At 44.0% G+C, this 21285-nt stretch overlaps 1 protein-coding gene across 1 annotated transcript; it reads left to right on the top strand.

The window, feature by feature from the left end:
- The first annotated feature begins 1030 nt into the window (after nucleotides 1-1030).
- LOC130478388 (pulmonary surfactant-associated protein A-like) lies at nucleotides 1031-21101 on the top strand. Its single transcript, XM_056850529.1, has 4 exons — nucleotides 1031-1121; nucleotides 5397-5477; nucleotides 13315-13392; nucleotides 20725-21101. The coding sequence occupies exons 1-4, from the start codon at nucleotides 1031-1033 to the stop codon at nucleotides 21099-21101; spliced, it is 627 nt and encodes a 208-aa protein (XP_056706507.1).
- Nucleotides 21102-21285: the final 184 nt, after the last annotated feature.

Below are 21285 nucleotides of genomic sequence, written 5' to 3'. Positions count from 1 at the left end.
AAACAAATAAGCATGACCACATACATCCATTGAAGCTACCCTATAAATTGACCCTTTTCTTCAAGACTGTTCATTGGACTAAGAAGGTAAATTCAAGCTTACTTCTTTATACGGGGTAGATTTAAACTTCCAGAACCTGTACACGTACTTGAGAGTAAGCTCCCTTGAAATCAGTGGAATTTACTTCCAAGTAAGCATGCATAGGGTTAGACTGTAATGTTTTTCTTGAAACAATTGTTTTGTTTTAATTTACTCATCTTGTATGCATGTTTGAAATGGGTAGCTAAAAGAAATAAAAGGGCTGCACCAGTAACAGGAAATAAAAATAAGGCCAATGGTGCAAAATAGGTAAAAATATTTTTTAATTACTCAGAATGAAAATTCCCTACACGTTTCGCCCAAGGGGCTATAGAATTTAATGCTCATAAGGACTACTGCAAAAACTACAGATTCCCCTGAAGATGCCCCTTGGGGTAAATGCATAGGGACTTTTTATTCTGAATAATAAATTTTTTAACCTATTTTGGACCATTGGCCTTGGCTATATTTTTATTTCCTGAAATGGTTAGCTGCCTTGGCAGCCCTTGTAAGGACAGAAAGGCGGGATACAAATTTTGTAAATAAATATAATAATCATTTACTATGAATATTGCTACTGCCAAGTGAGCATACGAAATAATGTACTTCAGTAGAATGAAAGGGGGAAAATTTGAAATCGCCTTTAAAAGACAATTAAAATCAGAAATACTTCCTTACGGGTAGCTCCAACACACTCAAAGGAAATTTACATTTTTTGAAATTGTGAGGAAGCAAGAGCTAAAGTCACTTTTGTTTGCACGAGGTAAGATCCTGCCCTTTGAAACCAATTGCAGTAGTTTAGAATGATGGGTGTTATGATTTAAAAATCAGGTTATTAATTGTCTTCCCACAAAAGCTTGAACAAGACAAAGCTGCTGTACAGAGAAGGCAATGGAATTGTGTTGATGCTGTTTCATTTGGTGGGAACGTGTTTTCCAGCTGAACTAAAAGGATGCTGTCCTCTGAGTTTGGGCTCCTCGTCGCAACAGCAGCCGTCTTTCTAGCCACGGGTCATGCCGAAGAAAGGTGTGTGGGACCCGTAGGTAAGTCTCAAATTAATCAAAGAGTTGGGGGAGATGAACTGGAAGACGCAGCAGGCAATGAAGAATGTCAGAAGTTTCAGCATCTTCAGTTGAATTTACCCAACAATCTTCTGAAGAACACGAGGACCACATTCTTAAAAAAAAAAATTAACCTACTTCATAGAATCGTAGATTAAGGTCTTTTATGCATGGGAGTTTTAACGGGGGTTCGAGGCTCTCTTGACCACACTTTTCTGTTCTGAATCCTAAAAATGCTATGCATGTTGTTGTTTGCCCTGGAGAAAGTCCTGGGTTTTCTGGAGTACTGCAGAATCACTAGCAGAAATCTGGAAGAAAACGCTGCTTTGTAATTGGCTATAGTGCTTACTGTGAGGAAAATGTCAACCCACCCCCCTAGCTCCCCTCTCCCACACTTTGGCTTATGCATGGAAATGGGGATGATTTGACCCAGGCTGATCTCAGGGGAGATGGATGAATCGCGTTACAACAGGATTGAGAAGATCCAGACATTGTGTGGGCTGGGCGCAAGGTCATCTCTAAGGGATGGAAAACTCATGCATATCCCCAACGAAAAACCAAGTTGGACTGACAGAGAAAGTAAGTCAAAGTGCCCATCTATAATAGAGAAAACAATACTTTAACATAGAATCATAGAAACATAGATAAAATCATAAACAACACAGATACTTCATAGAATCATAGATATCATCATAAACTTATGAGGATAAACAAAATGTTTTTATACAATACATTCACAGTGGCAGGAGGTTGGGGCTTGTAATCTTACTTCCTGCAACCAAGCCAGATAGTAAGATCTCAGTCTATATCATGCGGCCATCTACTTCTCCAGATTGCTGAACTTTTTGGGGTTTCTTCTTAACTGTAGATTAATTTTTACATCCTCCTCTGAATTGTTGTGTCTGGTCACAGCAAGAGGGGATTCATAGCAGTTCGTAACAGAATGAGATAGTTATGTAATCAGATGCTACAGAATTGAAAAGGATACTGACATGCTGTTGGTTGACGCATACAGTGTACACAGCAGGAAATTAATCGATGCAGTTCTTTCCCACTCTTCCCCCTTCTTCCAGCAGTACTCTGAGAACTTGATGATGCTGGAGGTTACAGGACTTCCAAGGACAAAAATCTGGGTGGTGTGGGAGCTGCAGAGAGGAGGGAGGAATCAGGTGAAATTTTCCTCCCTTTCCTTTTCCCTCAGCTGTCCTTCCAGTGACACAAGAAATTTCATCAGCACAAGAAATCAACCTCCTTGTGCAGCTCCTTGAGCTGCATAGCTTTTTGTCCATGCAAGATACATATTCATCCAGTATCCACTGTTTGTCAGTCTCAGGAGAAATGGGAGGGCAATAAGGAACCATGTCTTTCCATGGAGATAGATCGCGATGGGTAGCTGTGTTAGTCTGTCTGTAGCAGTAGAAAAGAGCAAGAGTCCAGTAGCACCTTAGACTAACACAAATTCTGGCAGGGGATGAGCTCCCGTGAGCCACAGCTCACTTCTTCAGATATAGCTAGAATGTGAGTCCATCTGTCCTTAAGTAGAGAAGAGTGAATTCAGACACCCAATGGCAATAGCATGTAAATGTCAGTAGCAGGTGAATGGCAATAGCAGGCATGACTGGATCAGGTGTGATATGCAGCAGGGTAGTAGGCATGGAGAAATCAGTATTGGTAATGGAGACAAGAATCCCAGGTCCTATTCAATCCCAGAGAATGCATTGTCTTACACTTCATTATTAGTTGTAATTCAGCAGCCTCTCTAATCGTCCTTTGAAATCCCTTTGTAAGAGAACTGCTACTCTTAAGTCAGCAAGAAGAAGAGTGGTTTTTATATGCTGACTTCCTCTACCACTTAAGGAAGAATCAAACTAGCTTACAATCACCTTCCCTTCCCCTCCCCACAACAGACACCCTGTGAGGTAGGTGGGGCTGAGAGAGTTTGAAGAGAGCTGTAACTAGCTCAAGGTCACCCAGCAGGCTTCATGTGGAGGAGTGGGGAAACCAACTCTATTCTCTATATTAGCATCCGCCACTCATGTGGAGGAGTGGTGAATCAAACCCTGTTCTCCAGATTAGAGTCCACTGCTCCAAACCACTGGTTTTAACCACTACACCACACTGAATGTCCTTCCAGACATGCTAATAGGATCCAACCCATTATCGTCTCTTGACACTTTTGTAACATCCATAGCTTCCTTACATTTCTTTGTAATTGAAAGATAAACATTATTGAGAAGAATAAGCCTTATGGGGACTACATATTGCAGAGTGGAATAAAAATGTAAAACTGGAGTTACAGAGTTGATTGCAAACAGTTTTAGGGGGCAGCTACATGATGCACCCAACAACTTTTGTGTCACAGGTGTGTCACCTAGCTTGCAGACAGACATACATCAGCGGAACTCACCTAAAAAAACCTTCTTGTTCACTTGCTGCTGCAAAAGAGTGCAGCGGGAAGGGGTGCTTTCACCAGTGGAAAGGGAGGTCGGAGTCTTTTCCATGGAGCCAGAGGAAAAGGGTGAAAAGTTCCCCTGCCTTCTTTTCCTCTGGCAAAAACAGGGTGAGAGGGAATTGAGAAGCTCCTTTTCATGCCTAACAACCATGGAGGGAACAAGTCCTTTATTTTAAAAGACAAGTTCCCCCTGATGTCTTGTCTGCGCGCTCGTGACCTATCATATTGTACAGGGAACATGTATCATGTGGTACTTTTTAAGTAGAGGCTAAATGGTCATCTGTCAGCAATGCTGATTCTGTGACCTTAGGCAGATCATGAGAGGGAGGGCAGGAAGGGTTGCATCAGTTTTTGGCTTTTATGGCCCTTTCTTGCATGCCCAGGGTAGTGCCGATCCCTACTTTGGGGTCAGAAAGCAATTTTCATCCAGGCCAAATTGGCCAGGGATCCTGAAGGGGTTTTTTTTCCTCCATCTTCTGGGCATGGAGTAGGAGTCACTGGAGGTTTGTGGGGTGGGGAGGTAGTTGTGAATTTCCTGCATTATGCAGGGGGTTGGACTAGATGACCCTGGTGGTCCCTTCCAACTCTGATTTTAGGTGGGAAAGTAACTTGGATGCCATTGAAGAGTGTCTTTCATATATGGGGAATACATATTTCACAAAGCTTCTGCCTGTTTGTTCTGTACCTTCTTTGCGCACAATGGAAATACGAGCTTTGAAAGGGCAAAAAGTGAATTGCTAACTATCAAGGAAGGGACATTGGCATTACCATGAAGGTCCTTTCTATTCTGAGGGCAACTTGGCACGGGTGATTCCTCTCATTGGGTCTGGAGGCCACCCACTTCTCATTTCGGAGTCATCCCAAACATTAGATGTACTCAGTTCCTTCTATAGTGATAGAAAGTAATAATGGCTAAATGGTCAGCAATATTGAAACGTAAAATGTAGAACGTAGACTGGATTACCCTGATTGTTCAATTCTCCCCTTAATTCAGGGTGGGATTAGATGCCTTCCTTTTCTCAGAGTAGAAGGAACCTTCGTATTACTTTCTCACTCTGAGAGGGAGGGCATCTTAGTATGGGATCTCCAATGCTAATGTTGTTATGGTCTTTTATGTGTGGGCACTTTGACTTACTTTCTCTGCTGGTCCGACTCAGTTTTTCGTTGGGGCTATGCATGAGTTTTCCGTCTCTTAGAGATGACCTCATGCCCAGCTTGCACAATGTCCGGGTCTTCCCGATCCTGTTGTAATGCAATTTTTCTATCTCCCCTGAGATCAACCCAGGTCAAATCATCCCCATTTACATGCATAAGCCAAAGCGTGGGAGAGGGGAGCCGGGGGGGTGACGTTTTTCTCCCAGTAAGATGGGTTTTAAAATGGCACTTGGGTTTCCACCACAGGGAGAGGGGAGCTGGGGGGTGATGTTTTTCTCACAGTAAGCACTACAGCCAATTACAATGCAGCATTTTCAAGGGGTGGGGAGTCAAGCACTTCCAGATTTCTGCTAATGATTTGCGGTACTCCAGGAACCCCAGAACTTTCTCCAGGGCAAACAACAACATGCATAGCATTTTTAGGAATCAGAACAGAAAAGTGTGGGTCAAGAGAGCCTCGAACCCCAGGTAAAACTCCCATGCATAAAAGACCTATGTCAAGTGGGATTCACTGCTTGCTGGAGAAGTCCTCAACCAAAGGCAGCAACAGCCAACACAAGGGATTCTCTTTTTGAAAGGGGGTCTTCTTTGTCTGCTGATACCTATGAGACCATCTTACAGGTTTTCATGCTTCTGTTTCCTTACCATAGGCCCCCAAGGACCTCCTGGAAGAAGTGGGCCTCCTGGTCCAGTAGGACCACAGGGTGAAAGAGGAGATCCGGGACAACCAGGTGACAGAGAATCGTTTTTAGAGGGCCATTTTATGTTTTATGTTTGTCTGCCTAGTAAACATCGAGATGTGACGTCACCCCATGGGTCAGGAATGACCCGGTGCTTGCACAGGGGACCTTTACCTTTAATTTTAAAGTAGGGTGGGCCCTATTATATAACCGGTGTACAGATAATCATCCCTTTGTCTTGACAGTATGAAGTATTCATTTATGTTTTTGTACACTTCTAAGCAGCCTTTCTCCAAAGGCACTTTCGCGCATACTGTAATGCACTTTCAATCCCCCTTCAATTCACTTTAACAATCGTTTACAAGTGGATTTTGCCATTTCACACAGTAAGATCCAGCTGCAAAGTGCATTGAAAGTGGATTGAAAGTGCATCATTTGGGATGTGTGAAAGCAACCCAAGGCAAGGAGCCAAGGTGGCTGACAGAGCCGTTCAAAAACCTCTGTTGCAAACCTTTTGAACAAAATGGCTGCTCAAATGCTAATGACAATCCATAACCTTCTAGCCAAAAAGCTCTCCTAAACAATTCTGCCTTACATGATTTTTTGAGGATTAAAAGAGTTTGATGCATTCCTGCCATGTTTAAGAAGGCCATTTCTTGGTGTTGGGGCTGGCATTGAAAAAGCTCGAAATCAGATGGTGGTGAATCTCATAAGCCTATAAAAGAGGTATAACCACAATGTCCTGATGAAGTGACCAGAGGCACTACAGGAGTTCTTACTGGGAGAGTGAATGCAGATTCCAGGCCATGAAGAACTTTAAAAGAACCAGTACCTTGAACTGAACTAAAAAATAAACAGGGAGGCCATGGAATGATTGTGAAATAGGAGTCATATGTGCATAACAGTTCATCCCTGATAGCAACCAAGCTGCTATATTTTGCACTGATCAAAGTTTTAGACCTATCTTCAAGGGCAGCCCTTGTAGAATGTGTTACAGTAGCCTAGTCTCAAGGTTCAGCTTGGCTAGCTCGGCCCAGCTGGGGGGGGAAAAAGCTAACTTCCACACAAAATGAAGCTGGCTGGAAGATTTCCCCCCCCCCACTGATTCAATAAGACACCCAGACTTTTGACCGAGCCAGACACAAGGATGAAGTTAGCCCATCGAGAATAGTCAGCCCAAAATCATCAGCATTATTAATCCCTGTTCTTATCTGGGTTCAGTTTTACTTAGTTTTCCCTTGACGTGCAACCAAACTGCTATATTTTGCACTTAGCAAGATTTTAGACCTACCTTCAAGGGTAGAATGTGTTACAGTAGCCTCATCTCGAGGTTCAGTATGGCTAGTTCAGCCAAGCTGAAAAAAGGAGCTAACTTCCACACAAAATGAGGCAGGCTCATTTTTTTTTTTTTTTGCCTCTATATCTGGTTTTCAAACAAAAGAACTGATTCGATTAGATGCTCAGACTTTTGACCAAGCCACACAAGGATAACCTTATCCCATAAAGAACAGCCAACATAAAATCATCAGTCATAGAATCATAGAGTTGGAAGGGACCACCAGGGTCATCAAGTCCCACCCCTTGCACAATGCAGGAAATTCACAACTACCTCCCCCTCACACCTAGTGACCAGAAGATGGCCAAGATGCCCTCCCTCTCATCATCTGCCTAAGATCACAGAATCAGCATTGCTGACAGATGGCCATCTAACCTCTTAAAAACCTCCAGTTTACCACCTCCCGAGAAAGCCTGTTCCTCTGAGGAACCGCTCTAACTGTTAGAAAATTCTTCCTAATGTCTTGACGGAAACTTTTGATTTAATTTCAACCCGTTGGTTCTGGTCCGACCTTCTTGGGCAACAGAAAACAACTCAGCACCATCCTCAATATGACAGCCCCTCAAGTACTTGAACATGGTTATCATATCCCCTCTCAGTCTTCTCCTCTTCAGGCTAAACATACCCAGCTCCTTCAACCTTTCCTCATAGGACTTGGTCTCCAGACCCCTCACCATCTTTGTTGCCCTTATCTGGACACTTCCAGCTTGTCTACATCTTTTTTAAATTGTGGTGCCCAAAACTCAACACAGTACTCTAGTTGAGGTCTAACCAGAGCGGAGTAAAGTGATACCATCATTTCGCGTGATCTGGACACTATACTTCTGTTGATGCAATCCAAGACTGCATTTGCCTTTTTAGCTACCGCATCACACTGCTGACTCATGTTCAATGTTTGGTCTTACCAATCCCTTGTCTTGTCTGGGTTCAGCTTGACTTTGTTTTCCCTTGACGTGCAATCCTAAGCCCTTCTAAATCTATTGAACGGTGCTCTCTCCACGGAACCACAGTTGCGACATGCGGCGGTAAAGCAGAGACGGCTACATCTGGGCACTTCGTTTAAAAGTGTTGGGATTTTATATTTGGTTAATATAGCAGAGTTTGCCCAGTCATGGAAGCGAGATATTGAGTGCAATAAATTCATTCTTCCCAAGTAGTAAATTGAAAAAAAGAGTAGAACTTACATTTATTCAGGTTCAGTTTGTTAACATTCTTGTTGCAGTTGATAAAAGATAGAAAGCCTCATCTAAAGAATACATGTCCCTATACAAGTGGCTAGCTAATCCAGCGTCATGGGAGTGCGAGTATGATTGTATGGTTTATGCAGGAGAGACCTGTAGAAACGTCTGCCTCCTTTGCAGACCATGTGGAAAAGAGCAGAGAGACAAAATGGCTGGTGAGAAAGGAGAAGGAGGAGTTAGAGTGCAGCCCCCCCCCCAAGTTCAGCCAAACAGCAACATCTCATTAAAGAAAGAGCAACTACAAACTTAAGAGTAACATAGCGCCCCCCAATGTCCAGGCATGCTGAGTCGCTCTCACTCCAACACTCCGTCAACTCTGTATGCCGTCAATGTTCACAACATTCAGGTTGTCACTCAGGCCTTGGTACTTGTCTCTTGGTAGCGGTTTGGTAAATATGTCCGCTGTCATTTTCCCAGTGGGACAGTAGTGTAGTTTGACAACACCTTGTCTCTACAAGGCCCTTACATACTGGTTCCTGATTCCAATATACTTTGGTCCCACACTGTTCTTTTCTGAAAGAGAGAGGGCTATACAACTCTGGTTATCATCTAGCATTTGAACTGGCAAAGGCTCTTTAATACCAAAATCCTCCAGGAACATTATAAGCCACTCTAATTCTCTGCACGCTTCAGAAGTGGATACAAATTCTGCTTCAGTAGATGAGTGGGCAACAATTTCTTGTTTACGACTTGCCCAGCTAACAGCACCACCCCCATAGAAAAATATATAACCACTAGTAGATCTTAGGTCTGATCTTTCTCCAGCCCAGTCTGCATCAGCATATCCCAATAGTGTGGGATTATTCGTTGCTGGCAGTCTCAGTTTAAAGTGTGCAGTACCCTTTAAGTATCTCATCACCCTTTTAACTGCAGTCCAATCATTTGTGGTGGGGTGTGCTAACCCTTCTGGATAATATACTTACAGCTGTTGCAATGTCATAGAAGTTTGCCTATGGCAGCTCTGTAGTTATTGTTGTTTGGCAGTGGTTCATTGGGTACCTTTTCTCTGTAGAAGCCTGATTCCATTGGTGTAGGCATTGGATTAACACCTTCCAGGCCCAGGCTTTGCAATAGGTCTAGTATCTTCTGCTTTTGGCTAAGAAGATAACTTCCATCTTGTTCCCGTTCAATCTGAATTCCCAAGTAAAAGTTAGCATTTCCTAAGTGTTTGACTTCCACTTCTTTGTTTAGTTGGAATATAATCTCAGCACAGTCATTTTGATTTTCATGGCAAATAATCAGATCGTCAACTATGTTAGAATAAATGTCCATCTCCCATCTTTATGTCTACTGTAAAGACAGGGGTCAGCATTGCCTTGACTGAAGCTTTGATTGAGTAGCATCTTGGTCAGCTTGTCCGACCACGCTTTTGCAGCTTGTTTAAGCCCATACAGCCCCTTTTGAAGTTTACAGACTAGATGTTTATTCTTTTCATCTGTAAACCCTGGTGGCTGTTTCATGTATAGTTCTTCCTCTATTTCACCATGTAAAAAGGCAGTCTTAATATATAAGTGTTCTGTTTGCATGTTTCTGGATGCTGCGATGCTTAGGAGCATCCTAATTGTGGGGTATTTCACAACTGGTGCAAAAGTTTGGTCATAGTCTGATCCATAAGTCTGAGAGAATCCTTTTGCCACTAGTCTGGCTTTGTATCTCTCAACTTCACCTTTTGCATCCTGCTTAGCCTTAAAAACCCATTTGCACCCAATGACATTCTTACCCTCAGGAAGTTGGGTGAGAATCCATGTCTCGTTCTTATGCAACATCTCATTAAAGAAAGAGCAACTACAAACTTAAGAGTAACATAGCGCCCCCCAATGTCCAGGCATGCTGAGTCGCTCTCACTCCAACAAAAAGTATGTAGATGGATGTCATCAATGTATTGATGACACCCTCTCTCAAAGCTATGGATGATTGGCTCCCGTGGTCTGATACAAATATTAAAAATCCTGGGTGATTATGGGACAACAACAAAAAAGGGGAAAAACTCAACCAGATAGGGTCCGCTTGGAAACAGGTATGCTAAAAATCGAGGCAAAAATTACTCTAGCCTCAATCTCCCTTTGGTTAAAAGCCCATGAGGCATCAGAGAGATTCTTACCACTGCTTAGTTTGGACAATTATAGATCCAGATGGTGGATACAGTCTGAAAAAAAAAAGGAGAGTCTTGGGTTTGCACCTCAATTCCTCTTAGAGCAAAAAAAGATCATGCAAAGTTCCTGATCAGACAAAGGATCTTTAATATAGAAAGACAATCAGAGCTTATGAGTTCACCAGCGTACCTGGCTCCTATTAAAACACGCTTTCGTTTAGCACCAGCCGAATATTTATCTGCTATCGAGCTAAATAACCAAAGGAGAGCATTAACCCTGGGTAGAGGGTCAGCCTTGCCCTCAGCAAATCTGGAGGGAAAGTACAAGAAGTTAGCAAGATCTGAGTGGGCATGTCCTTGTGGATCAGGTGAAATGGAAAGCACTTGTCATGTTCTATTTAGATGTATTTTTTATGAGGGAATTCGTCAGAAACTAATTCTACCTCTTATTGACATGATGGAGACTAGTTCAGAGGAAGAGAAAATTAAATTCCTCTTATGGGAGGGAGACTCTCAACAATCCTTGCAAGTAGCCAAGTATTGCTCTGTAGCTATTAAAATTCGTTCAGAGAAGGGTAATAGTGATTTTAATTGATTTTAATCATTATATGCCTTGTGAATATGGTGATTTTTAATTGATACAACTTTATCTATATTTTGTATAGAGAGATTTTAATTTAATTATTTAATAATGTAATCAATTTTAACTGATAAGGTTTGTAGTTTGTCTGGCTATCGCCGTAGTAATAAAATCATTCATTCAACCAGATATGTAGAAAGAGATTCAAAGGTTGAGCTAGAAACTATAAACTGTTGCAAAATAATTATATTTATCACAAGGTGCACACTGTAAAATTGTTAAAAACACAGGGCCTGTATTGCAGGCTACGTATAAAATTATCCGTTACAGAATTCTTATACACAGTTGATATATGTTCAGTATAAATGACCAATACTGGACCATACACGTTTTGCCTGAATAGGCCTTCCTCAGTGGTCATAAAAACAGAAACTAAATTTAAAAAAACACATCCAGAAGTGCACCTTATGAGGTATTTTTATCTAATGTCTCATGTGGCGTAATATAAGTGCTTAACCCAAATCATGGGTCTTGCCATTTGGACGGTTGTTCACACAATCTGGTACAGAATTAACAGTGTTTCAGGATGTGTGTACATCAACCTGTGATATATCATATTGGCCTCACTAGTTAACACCAGTCCCATGCTAGTGACTCATAATCTCTGATCAAAAATTTCTAAAGATGGTGCAGTTGAGGAAAATGAAAACCACCGAATTGCTTTGCCCTTAATTTTTAATTTATTGCTATCAACACAACGTTTTGTAAACATTACTGGCAATTAGTACTTACGCAGATACACACACATCTCTTAAATATTTATGCATATAAGTATCCCTGAAGAACAGCACAGTTTGAAATGTTTACATAGCAATATCTTCTTCTCCCTGTTTACCAACTTCTGATGGGTAGGGTTGCCAACCTCCAGGTACTAGCTGGAGATCTCCTGCTATTACAACTGATCTCCAGCCGATAGAGATCAGTTCACCTGGAGAAATGGCTGCTTTGGCCATTGGACTCTATGGCATTGAAGTCCCTCCCCTCCCCAAACCCCATCCTTCACCCCAAAAACCTCCCGCTGGTGGTGAAGAGGGACCTGGCAACCTTACTGATAGGGTACACTTTTCTTGGTCAGCTTTTTTTCAGTACCGTTATATTTTGTACAGATATAAGGCCTTCCTTTCAAAATACGTAAAACTGCACAGTCCACATTTTTAGACTTGGGAGATCTAGAACAGAAGCCAGGCTGAATCTTCCCACCTTAAATTTACAGAAAGCCGCAACAAAAGTTTCTCATCGCCTCTAGAGGGAAAAGCACGGGTGACCTGGGAATAAACGTGGCCATATTTTTGAACAGGCAAGCATATTGTTAAATATAAAGTCATGAATCGGGGACAACCATAGACTATGGATTGTCATTATTATTGAGCTGCCCTTGAGAAAATGCTTGTAAACTGAAAAAGAAAATCCCTCCTGCATGTTAGCTGTATGAGAAATGTGTGGTCTCTAAGCCGGACCTCTATAACATCGCTGAACCACTAGAGGGAAGCAAGGTCTTTTCACAGCCTGTTTCCCTTGATTCTGCAAACTCTCCGAGCTTTTTATATTTTGACAAAATAACCGTTGTAGCCCTAATTAAATCTCCCGGCAGCCAGAATAGCCCATACTAGCCCACAAATGACCAGTCCCTTAACACTGCAAAAGACACAAGAACAGTAGCAAGCCAAAGCTACTTGGAAGTATTTCACATTTTACTCAGTGGGACATCCCACGAAAGCGGTCTTGGGATTGCAGCCCAGTGTCTCCACATTGTAAACTCTGTCACTACCGACGACTGGGAAGTAGGCCTTTGTGTCGCAGTATCAGAGCATGTCCTTAAAAAGGCATCTCCTAAAGCCTAACACACATTGTGGTGATGGTGGACAAAGCAGTCTTTTATGGGAGCTCGTCTGCCATAACAGATTTGTTTTTAAATTGAGGAACCTCAATAAGGTTCCCAAGGTAGAAGAAGAAGAAGAGTTGGTTTTTATATGCCAACTTTCTCCACCATGTAAGGAAGAATCAAACCGGCTTACAATCACCTTCCTTTCCCCTCCCCACAACAGACGCCCTGTAAGGTAGATGAGGCTGAGAGACCTCTAAGAGAGCTGTGACTAGCCCAAGGTCACCCAACTGGCTTCATGTGTAGGAATGGGGAAACCAATTTGGTTCACCAGATTAGCATCCACCGCTCCAAACCACCATTCTTAACCACTACACCATGCTGGTTCTCAGGTACCCAAGAACAAAGGTATGGAAACATAAGATACCCAAGAGCATAGTGTGGAAAAGTTATAAACTATTCTGTTAGAGAGTTCCTAGCTGGTGCTTTTGGGGACATGTCAGAAAAATTTTCCCACTGTTAGTAATCATCAGATGAATACCAGGGCAATTCCATATATTCAGATCTGTTTATTTGGGACAGACAATCAAAGGCACACATTTGAAGTACAGAACAATTGAGGCAAATTATTATCTCATCCAATGAGTTTTACATTACGGTACAACCTGACCCTCTTGAGGTATGGTCAGAGTAGGATATAAACGAGCCGAATTAAGAAATCAATAGCAAAATAAATAACTGTTATTTCTGTTCATAGGCCTGTCGGCATATGAGGACCCTGAACGGCGAAACAAGCTCTGGGGACTGGAACACAGAATCACCCGGTTGGAAAGAGGTACATTTGTTAAAGTTTTTAAAATGCTTTCTGCCAGTTCATATTGTCTTTCTTACCCAAGTGGGTGACATTTTTTTCTCAACTAAGCCTTGCCTAACGTTCATTTGAAGAAATATAGGCTTCAGATGAGGGGTTAGAAAACGAAGCTGGGATTGTTCATCTTCATTAAGTACAAAGGAGGCAGGTTCATCACTGGGGTTGCCAGGTCCTTCTTCGCCACCTGCGGGAGGTTTTGGCAGCAGTTTGGGGAGGGGAGGGACTTCAATGCCATAGAGTCCAATTGTCAAAGGGGCCATTTTCTTCAGGTGAACTGATCTCAATCAGCTGGAGATCAGTTGTAATAGCAGGAGATCTCCAGCTAGTACTGGAGGTTGGCAAACCTATTTGTCACCTTGGGATAATGCACTGGTTGCTGCTTGGGATGACGGACTGGCAGAGGGTACCGATACAATAGGAAACTGCGGGCATGCTGTTTCAGGAGGTTTTTGTTGCCACTAGGCTCAAAGGTAGACTGTAGAGGGATAGCTTCTACAACCCATCATAGATAGAGTTGTCACCCTCAAGGTGGTGGAGAACTGGTCCTGCCATTAGAACTGGTCTCCAGGCGACAGAGATCAGTTCCCCTGGAGAAAATGGCCGCTTTGGCGATTGGACTCTATGACATTGAAGTCCCTCCCCTCCCCAAACCCTGCCCTCCTCAGGCTCCACCCCTAAAATCTCCAGGTATTTCCCAACCAGGAGCTGACAATCCTAATCATAGAGCTGCTGGGGCCACACTGGATGAGATGGAAACCCCCCCCCCCCCATGCCGCGACTTCTGGAGCAGAGGGTACATGGGATGAGGCACTCACACCCGTGCTGCCACTTGAGTACAGTTCAGGGTGGGCTGCAAAGGCCGTTCCTATGGAGTCCACCCTGAATCCTTTTGGGGTGACCCAGAAGGAGGGCACCTGAGTAACCTGAGCAGGGCCGGTCCAAGGTTTTTTGGCACCCTACACACACTGTGACTTTGGTGCCTCCAATTCAATAAAGATAAGAAGGTTAAAGTGTTTTACTTACGGAGCATTCAACAGGAACGGTGTAAAGACTGTAAGCTCTTCAAAAGCCCTCTGTGTTCTGTCGTGGCAACTACAGAAGACCAGAGTCAACAGATATGGAGGTTCTAGAACCTGGTTAGAACATAAGAACATAATGAAAAGCCCTTCTGGATCAGACCAAGGCCCATCAAGCCCAGCAGTCTGTTCACACAGGGGCCAACCAGGTGCCTCTAGGAAGCCCACAAACAAGACAACTGCAGCAGCATTTATCCTGCCTGTGTTCCTCAGCACCTAAGATAATAGGCATGCTCCTCTGATCCTGGAGAGAATAGGTATACATCATGGCTAGCATTCATTTTGACTAGTAGCCATGGACAGCCTCTCCTCCATGAACAGGTCCACTCCCCTCTTCAAGCCTTCCAAGTTGGCAGCCATCACCACATCCTGGGGCAGGGAGTTCCACCATTTAATTATGCGTTGTGTGAAGAAAGACTGTTTTGAATCTCTCACCCTCCAGCTTCAGCAGATGACCCCGCATCCGGGTATTATGAGAGAAGGAGAAAAGCTTCTCCCTGCCACTCCATACCTTGCATATACACCTCTATCATGTCTCCCCCTAACCGCCTTCTTTCTAAGCTAAACAACTCTAAGTGTTTTAATTACTCCTCATAGGGTTATAATGTTAATGGTTAATGCCAAGCTTTTGTTCCAGCCAGTAGAGGATTCTCCTTTCTCCTTTTCGGGGGCCCTCAAAGTCTGGCACCCTGAGCAATTTCTTAGGTTTGCCTAGTGGTCAGGCCGGCCCTGAGATCAGGGGCCTTTGTTTGGACCAAACTGTTCCTTACTGTAAGTGCTGTGCCTGTGGCCAGCTCTTTCTAACACAGGGATGCTGAAGTTACTCAGATGGCTTTCGTCTTCAGCCAATAGACCTCAGTGAGGTAGTTTGGAATTTCCTGCATTGTGCAAGGGGTTGGACTAGATGACCCTAGTGATCCCTTCCAACTCTATGATTCTGTGAGTCCTCCTCTGACAAGAGATAGAAAATGAGAAGACTCTGGTAGCTTCCGTTGAAACTGACTCTTGCAATTGCTACAGCTTTCAGGGTGTCTCCTGCCATCCCTTCCTCCTTCTAAGCTGTGTCTATTAACATAAGAATTGACATCCTGCTATTTTGGCAGGCTGGAATGTGGAAGATATTAAGGAAAAACATTAAAGGAAAACAGGCTAGGCTAATCTTGTCAGATCTGAGAATCTAAGCAGGGTCAGCCCAAGTTACCACTTGGATGGAAGACCACCAAGAAAGTCCAGGGTTGCTATGCAGAGGCAGGCAATAGCCAACCACATTTGCTCGTCTCTTGCTTTGAAAACCCTGCAGGGTTGCTGTAAGTCAGATGCAACTTGACTACACTTGCCATTACCACTAAGAGAGCCAGTGTGATGTAATGGTTAAGAGAAGGGGTTTGGAGCGGTGGACTCATCTGGAGAACCAGGTTTGATTCCTCACTCCTCCACATGAGCGGCAGAGGCTAATCTGGTGAAATGGATTTGTTTCCCCATTCTTACACGTGAAGCCAGCTGGGTGACCTTGGGCTAGTCTCAGTTCTCTCAGCCTCACCTACCTCACAGGGTGTCTGTTGTGTGGAGGGGAAGGAAAGGTGATTGTAAGCCAGTTTGATTCTCCCTTAAGTGGCAGAGAAAGTCGGCATATAAAAACCAACTCTTCTTCTTCAGGGAAACAAAGGCCTTTGCTAGCAGAGAAAGAAGTCAAGATCTTGTACCTGTAACAACTGTGTGGTTACATAAGGGTGCGAAAAGTTGCATTGGCTGGAATTCCTCTGGTTATGTAACTATTTAAATTCCAGCAGCTTTAACTTCCATTGTGTCCTGTTACTTCTAGTCTCTGCAATCTATCCTCAACTAATCTTAGCTATGAACTCTGAAAGCCATCTTTAGCCAGTAAATGCAAATAGCACCGCTCTGGGGAATAAAGAATTTTTAAAGTAAAGATAAATGTTGCAATCCAAGCTTTGGCTTCCAAAGATGGTTCAGCAAATTCCAAACGAATTGCTGGACCAGAAATACATGTTGGCAAGTTGAACATGGAGCGTAAACAAGAAATTAAGCAGGAATCATACTTTTCATTAACTTTGGCAATAGTCAAATAATAACGGAGCTACCTTAGCCTTAAATGCCTAGACAGCAGCTGTTATAGAATTGCCTCCTGTGGTTCGAAAAAATCTCAGGAGGGCTGCTCAGTGTACAGATGCTAGGTTCATGGCTTTAGTCACATGGCTAGTCCAGGATATATGATAGGAAAAAAGGATGCCCAGGTAGCGAAACTTATTAACCTGCTCAATTAAGTGGCCATGGTTACTTCTAGATGGATATTCTCAGGGTCCACTCTGTTCTCCAGACAGTCATCCAGACCTGAGAACAGATATTGCCGCACCAACCAGGCCTCTCGCAAATCATCCGGCTCTGTAATAAAGCTAGAAAAAACACAACCTCGTGGTGATCTGTAATAAAGCTGGCAGCATCTGACGTCAAGAGTTTCACAACTGTGGAGATCTGGTTTAGTATTACAACGCACAAAGTTCCTGTTTCTTTCAGCTTGAAAATATTTTCCCCCTTTTCCGTAAGAGCAAGATTGGCAGCAGAATATTTACCGGGTCTCAAGTAGTTTTGGTGGGATGTCAGTGGCAATATAGCATTGCTTTTGGAGGAAGGTGTGAGTGTGTATCTGGCCATTTGATCTAGAATCATAGAATAGAATCATAGAGTTGGAAGGGGCCATAGAGGCCATCTAGTCCAGCCCCCTGCTCAATGCAGGATCAGCCTAAAGCATCCCTGACAAGTGTTCGTCCAGCCACTGCTTGAAGACTGCCAGTGAAGGGGAGCTTACCACCTCTCTAAGTAGCCAATTCCACTGCTGAACAACTCTTACTATAAACATTTATTTCCTAATATCCCGCTGGTAAGTTTCTACCCATAATTAACTTAAGAGCATAAGACAAGCCCTGCTGGATCAGACCCAGGCCCATCAAGTCCAGAAGTCTGTTCACACAGTGGCCAACCAGGTGCCTCTAGGATGCCCACGAGCAAGATGACAGCAGCAGCATTACCCTGCCTGTGTTCCACAGCACCTAATATCATAGGCATGCTCCCCGATACTGGAGAGAATAGGTATACATCATGACTAGTATTCATTTTGACTAGTAGCCATGGATAGCCCTCTCCTCCATGAACATGTCCACTCCCCTCTTCAAGCCTTCCAAGTTGGCAGCCATCACCAAATCCTGGGCCCGGGAGTTCCACCATTTAACTCTGCCTTGTGTGACGAAATACTGCCTTTTATCTGTTTTGAATCTCTCATCCTCCATTTAAAGCCATTATTGTGAGTCCTATCCTCTACTGCCCACAGGAACAGCTCCCTGCCTCCCTATAAGTGACAGCCTTTCAAATACTTAAAGAGAGCAATCTCTTTAATCCTCTTCTCCAGACTGAACATTCCCAAGTTGCCCAGCCTTTCCCTGTAGGGCTCGGTCTCCCAGAAATCTCGCCCAAATTAACACGTTGCATCTCTTGTTCTAGACTTTGCCACCCTGTTTTGCATTTTGTTTCTCTTTTCATCTGCCTGCTTATTATCCAAGTTAATTTCATGTCAGCGGCTCTCCAGGGGCTCAGGTAGGGTTGCCAACCTCCAGGTGGTCCACAACACAAAAACAGCAGCTACGACCAAAAGGTAAAGCGGAAACCAAATATAATAATCTAGTTAATACTCCACTGTTAGGTACATATCTCAATTCACAGCTCAACTAATACAAAGCCTGTTCGCACATTCGATCAGCAGTAGTCCAAATCAAAAGCTCCCGCGATGTGTAAACAACACGGCAAACAGCATTGTTGGATTGTAACCAGGTTGATTTAAGCAGTCCTTTATTACTTTATTGCTTTACTCCTTGTTTCATGGACACTTTAGGAAATGCTTAGAACTGATTGCTGCTTTCAGCGGTAATTGTTTTGCAACAACCAACCTCTTTCATGAGGGAGGCGCTTCCAACAACGCGGGAGTTTTTGATTTTGACTATTGCTTATCGAATGTGTGAATTAGCTTTGTATTAGTTGAGCGGTGAATTTAGATATGTAGTAGAGAATAGTATTAAATAGATTGTTATATTTGGTTTAAACTTTACCTTTTGGTCATAGTTGCTGTTTTTGTATTGTGTTTTTCTTAACCTCCAGATGGTGGCTGGAGATCTTCTGGGATTGCAACTGATCTCCAGGTGACAGAGATCAGTTCACCTAAAGGAAATGACCACTTTGGATGGTGGATGCTATGACATTATACCCCAAATAAGTCCCTCCCCAAACCCCACCCTCCTCAGACTCCACCTCCAAAATCTCCAGGTATTTCCCAACCTGGAGCTGGGAAACTCTATCTCAGCTTGAGATCTTTCACATCACTTATCACATGATCCCTTTAACTGGAAGTGCTGGGGATTGAAACTGGGGTCTCCTGCATGCCAAGCAGATGCTCTGCCACTGAGCCACAGCCCTACCCTTTAATTCTAGGTGAGGTTAGGGAAGTAAATGTAGTAGAGAAATGTTTCCCAGAGCAAGTCTGCGTGCAGCAAGAGAGTCAAGGAAAGCACCAGACAGAAGCTGATAGTGGTCATGTCAGCCTGTCGTTTACCCAGCTGGGAAGAAAAAGAAGAATTGGTTTTTATATGCCGACTTTCTCTCCCTTTTAAGGAGAATCAAACTGGCTTACAATCACCTTCCCTTCCTCTCCTCACAACAGACACTTTGTGCGGTGGGTGAGGCTGAGAGAGCTTGAAGAGAACTGTGACTAGCCCAAGGTCACCAGCTGGCTTCATGTGGAGTGGGGAAACCAACCTGGTTCAGCAGATTAGAGTTCACCGCTCATGTGTAGGATTGGGGAATCAAACCCAGTTCTCCAGATTAGAGTCCACCACTCATGTGGAGGAGTGGGGAAACCAACCCGGTACTCCAGATTAGAGTCTGTAGCTCATGTGGAAGAGCTGGGAATCAAACCCAATTCTCCAGATTAGGGTCCGCAGCTCTTAGCCATGACACCACACTGTGGCTCTCACTACACCACAGCTCACCATCTGAGCCTCAGAACATCTGGCAACCCAAGCACAGAGCTGATGGGTAGGATCTCGTGTTAGGAAGACGTTCAGTCCACACCAGTAACGCCTGTGCAGCCACATAATACAAACTACCACAGGCCATCTGAACATCTAGCCTAAATGCGCCCATGTATGGTGGCTCACCAAGAGAACCTCCTGGATGTTTTTACTGTGCAATCCTAGAAACCGTTTCCTGGGAGTAAATTTTATTGACTAGACTTGAGAGTGTTTCTGAGTAGACCTTTTCAGGAGTGCTCTCTTGATGTCTAACCTAGTGGCGGGAAGCGCCATCAAGTTGCAGCCAAAGTACGGCAACTGGTAGGGTTTTCAAAACAAGAGACGTTCAGAGGTGGTTTGCCATTTGCCTGCCTCTGCGTAGCAACCCTGGATTTCCATGGTGGTCTCCCATCCTAGTACTAACCAAGACCGACATTGCTTAGCTTCTGAGGTCTGGTTAGTTTGGGTTAGCCTGGGCCCTCCAGGTCAGGGTAACATGTAAGAAGAAGAGGAGTTGGTTTTTATACCCTGATTTTCTCTACCTTTAAGAAGTCTCAAACCGTTTTACAATCCCCTTCCCTTCCTCTCCCCACAACAGGCACCTTGTGGGGTAGGTGGGGCTGAGAGAGTTCAGAGAGAACTGTGACTAGGCCAAGGTCACCCAGCAGGCTACATGTGGAGGAGCGGGAAAGCCAACCCATTTTACCTGATTAGAGTCCATGCTGGCTCTCTTGTGTGTGTATGCGTGTGTGCCGTCACGTCAAAGCTGATTTGTGGCGACCCCGTAGTGTTTTCAAGGCAAGACATGTTTGGAGGTGGTTTGCCATTGCCAGCCTCCAGGTGGGGCTGAGAGAGTTCAGAGACAACTGTGACTGGCCCAAGGTCACCCAGCAGGCTTCACGTGGTAGAGTGGGGAATCGAATCCAGTTCTCCAGATTAGAGTCTGCTGCTCATGTGGAAGAGTGGGGAACCAAACCCAGTTTTCCAGATTAGAGTACCACCGCTCATAACCACTACACGATGCTGACCCCAGCATCTAAAAGCAGGATGGTGGAACTCAAGCAGGTGCTCTTAGATGGGGGCACAACAAGAGTCAATGGAGGATGTCTACAGAGCTTTTCAGAACCTTCCGTTTTGCTTTTCAGCCTTGGCTTTGAACGGAAAGATCGCCATCGTCGGCGAGAAGCTGTTCGCCAGCACGGAGAAACCCGATGATTTCGATAACACAGTAAGAATCTGCAAAGCAGCTCACGGCTCCATCGCCACTCCACGGGACAGGAAGGAGAATGACGCCGTGATGAGTTTCGTGTCTACGTTCAACACGTACGCCTATCTGGGCATCACAGAAGGGCACGTCCCTGGGGAGTTCCTGTTCCTGAACGGGGCTCCTTTGAATTACACCAACTGGTATGAGGGCGAGCCGAAGGGGAAAGGGGCAGAGAAATGTGTGGAGATGTACCTGGACGGTACTTGGAATGACAAAATATGCAGCAAGTCCCGCCTCACTGTCTGTGAATTTTAAGTCACAGACAGGGTTTTTTCCTGGGGGGTCATTATTTGGGGTTGCATCTACGAATAAGTATGGACATCCCACATGGTATAATGCTTAGAGGGATGAAGTCGGCACTGGGAGAGTTAGGGTCACTTTACTCTCTCTCAGACGAACTTACCTCACAGGGTTGTTGTGAGATTAAATAAGGGAAGGG

Source organism: Euleptes europaea, chromosome 5 (genome assembly GCF_029931775.1).
Source record: "Euleptes europaea isolate rEulEur1 chromosome 5, rEulEur1.hap1, whole genome shotgun sequence".
Lineage (NCBI taxonomy): Eukaryota > Metazoa > Chordata > Lepidosauria > Squamata > Sphaerodactylidae > Euleptes > Euleptes europaea.
The sequence above is the reverse complement of the archived record's forward strand: the minus strand, read 5'-3'. Positions and strand labels throughout refer to the sequence as shown.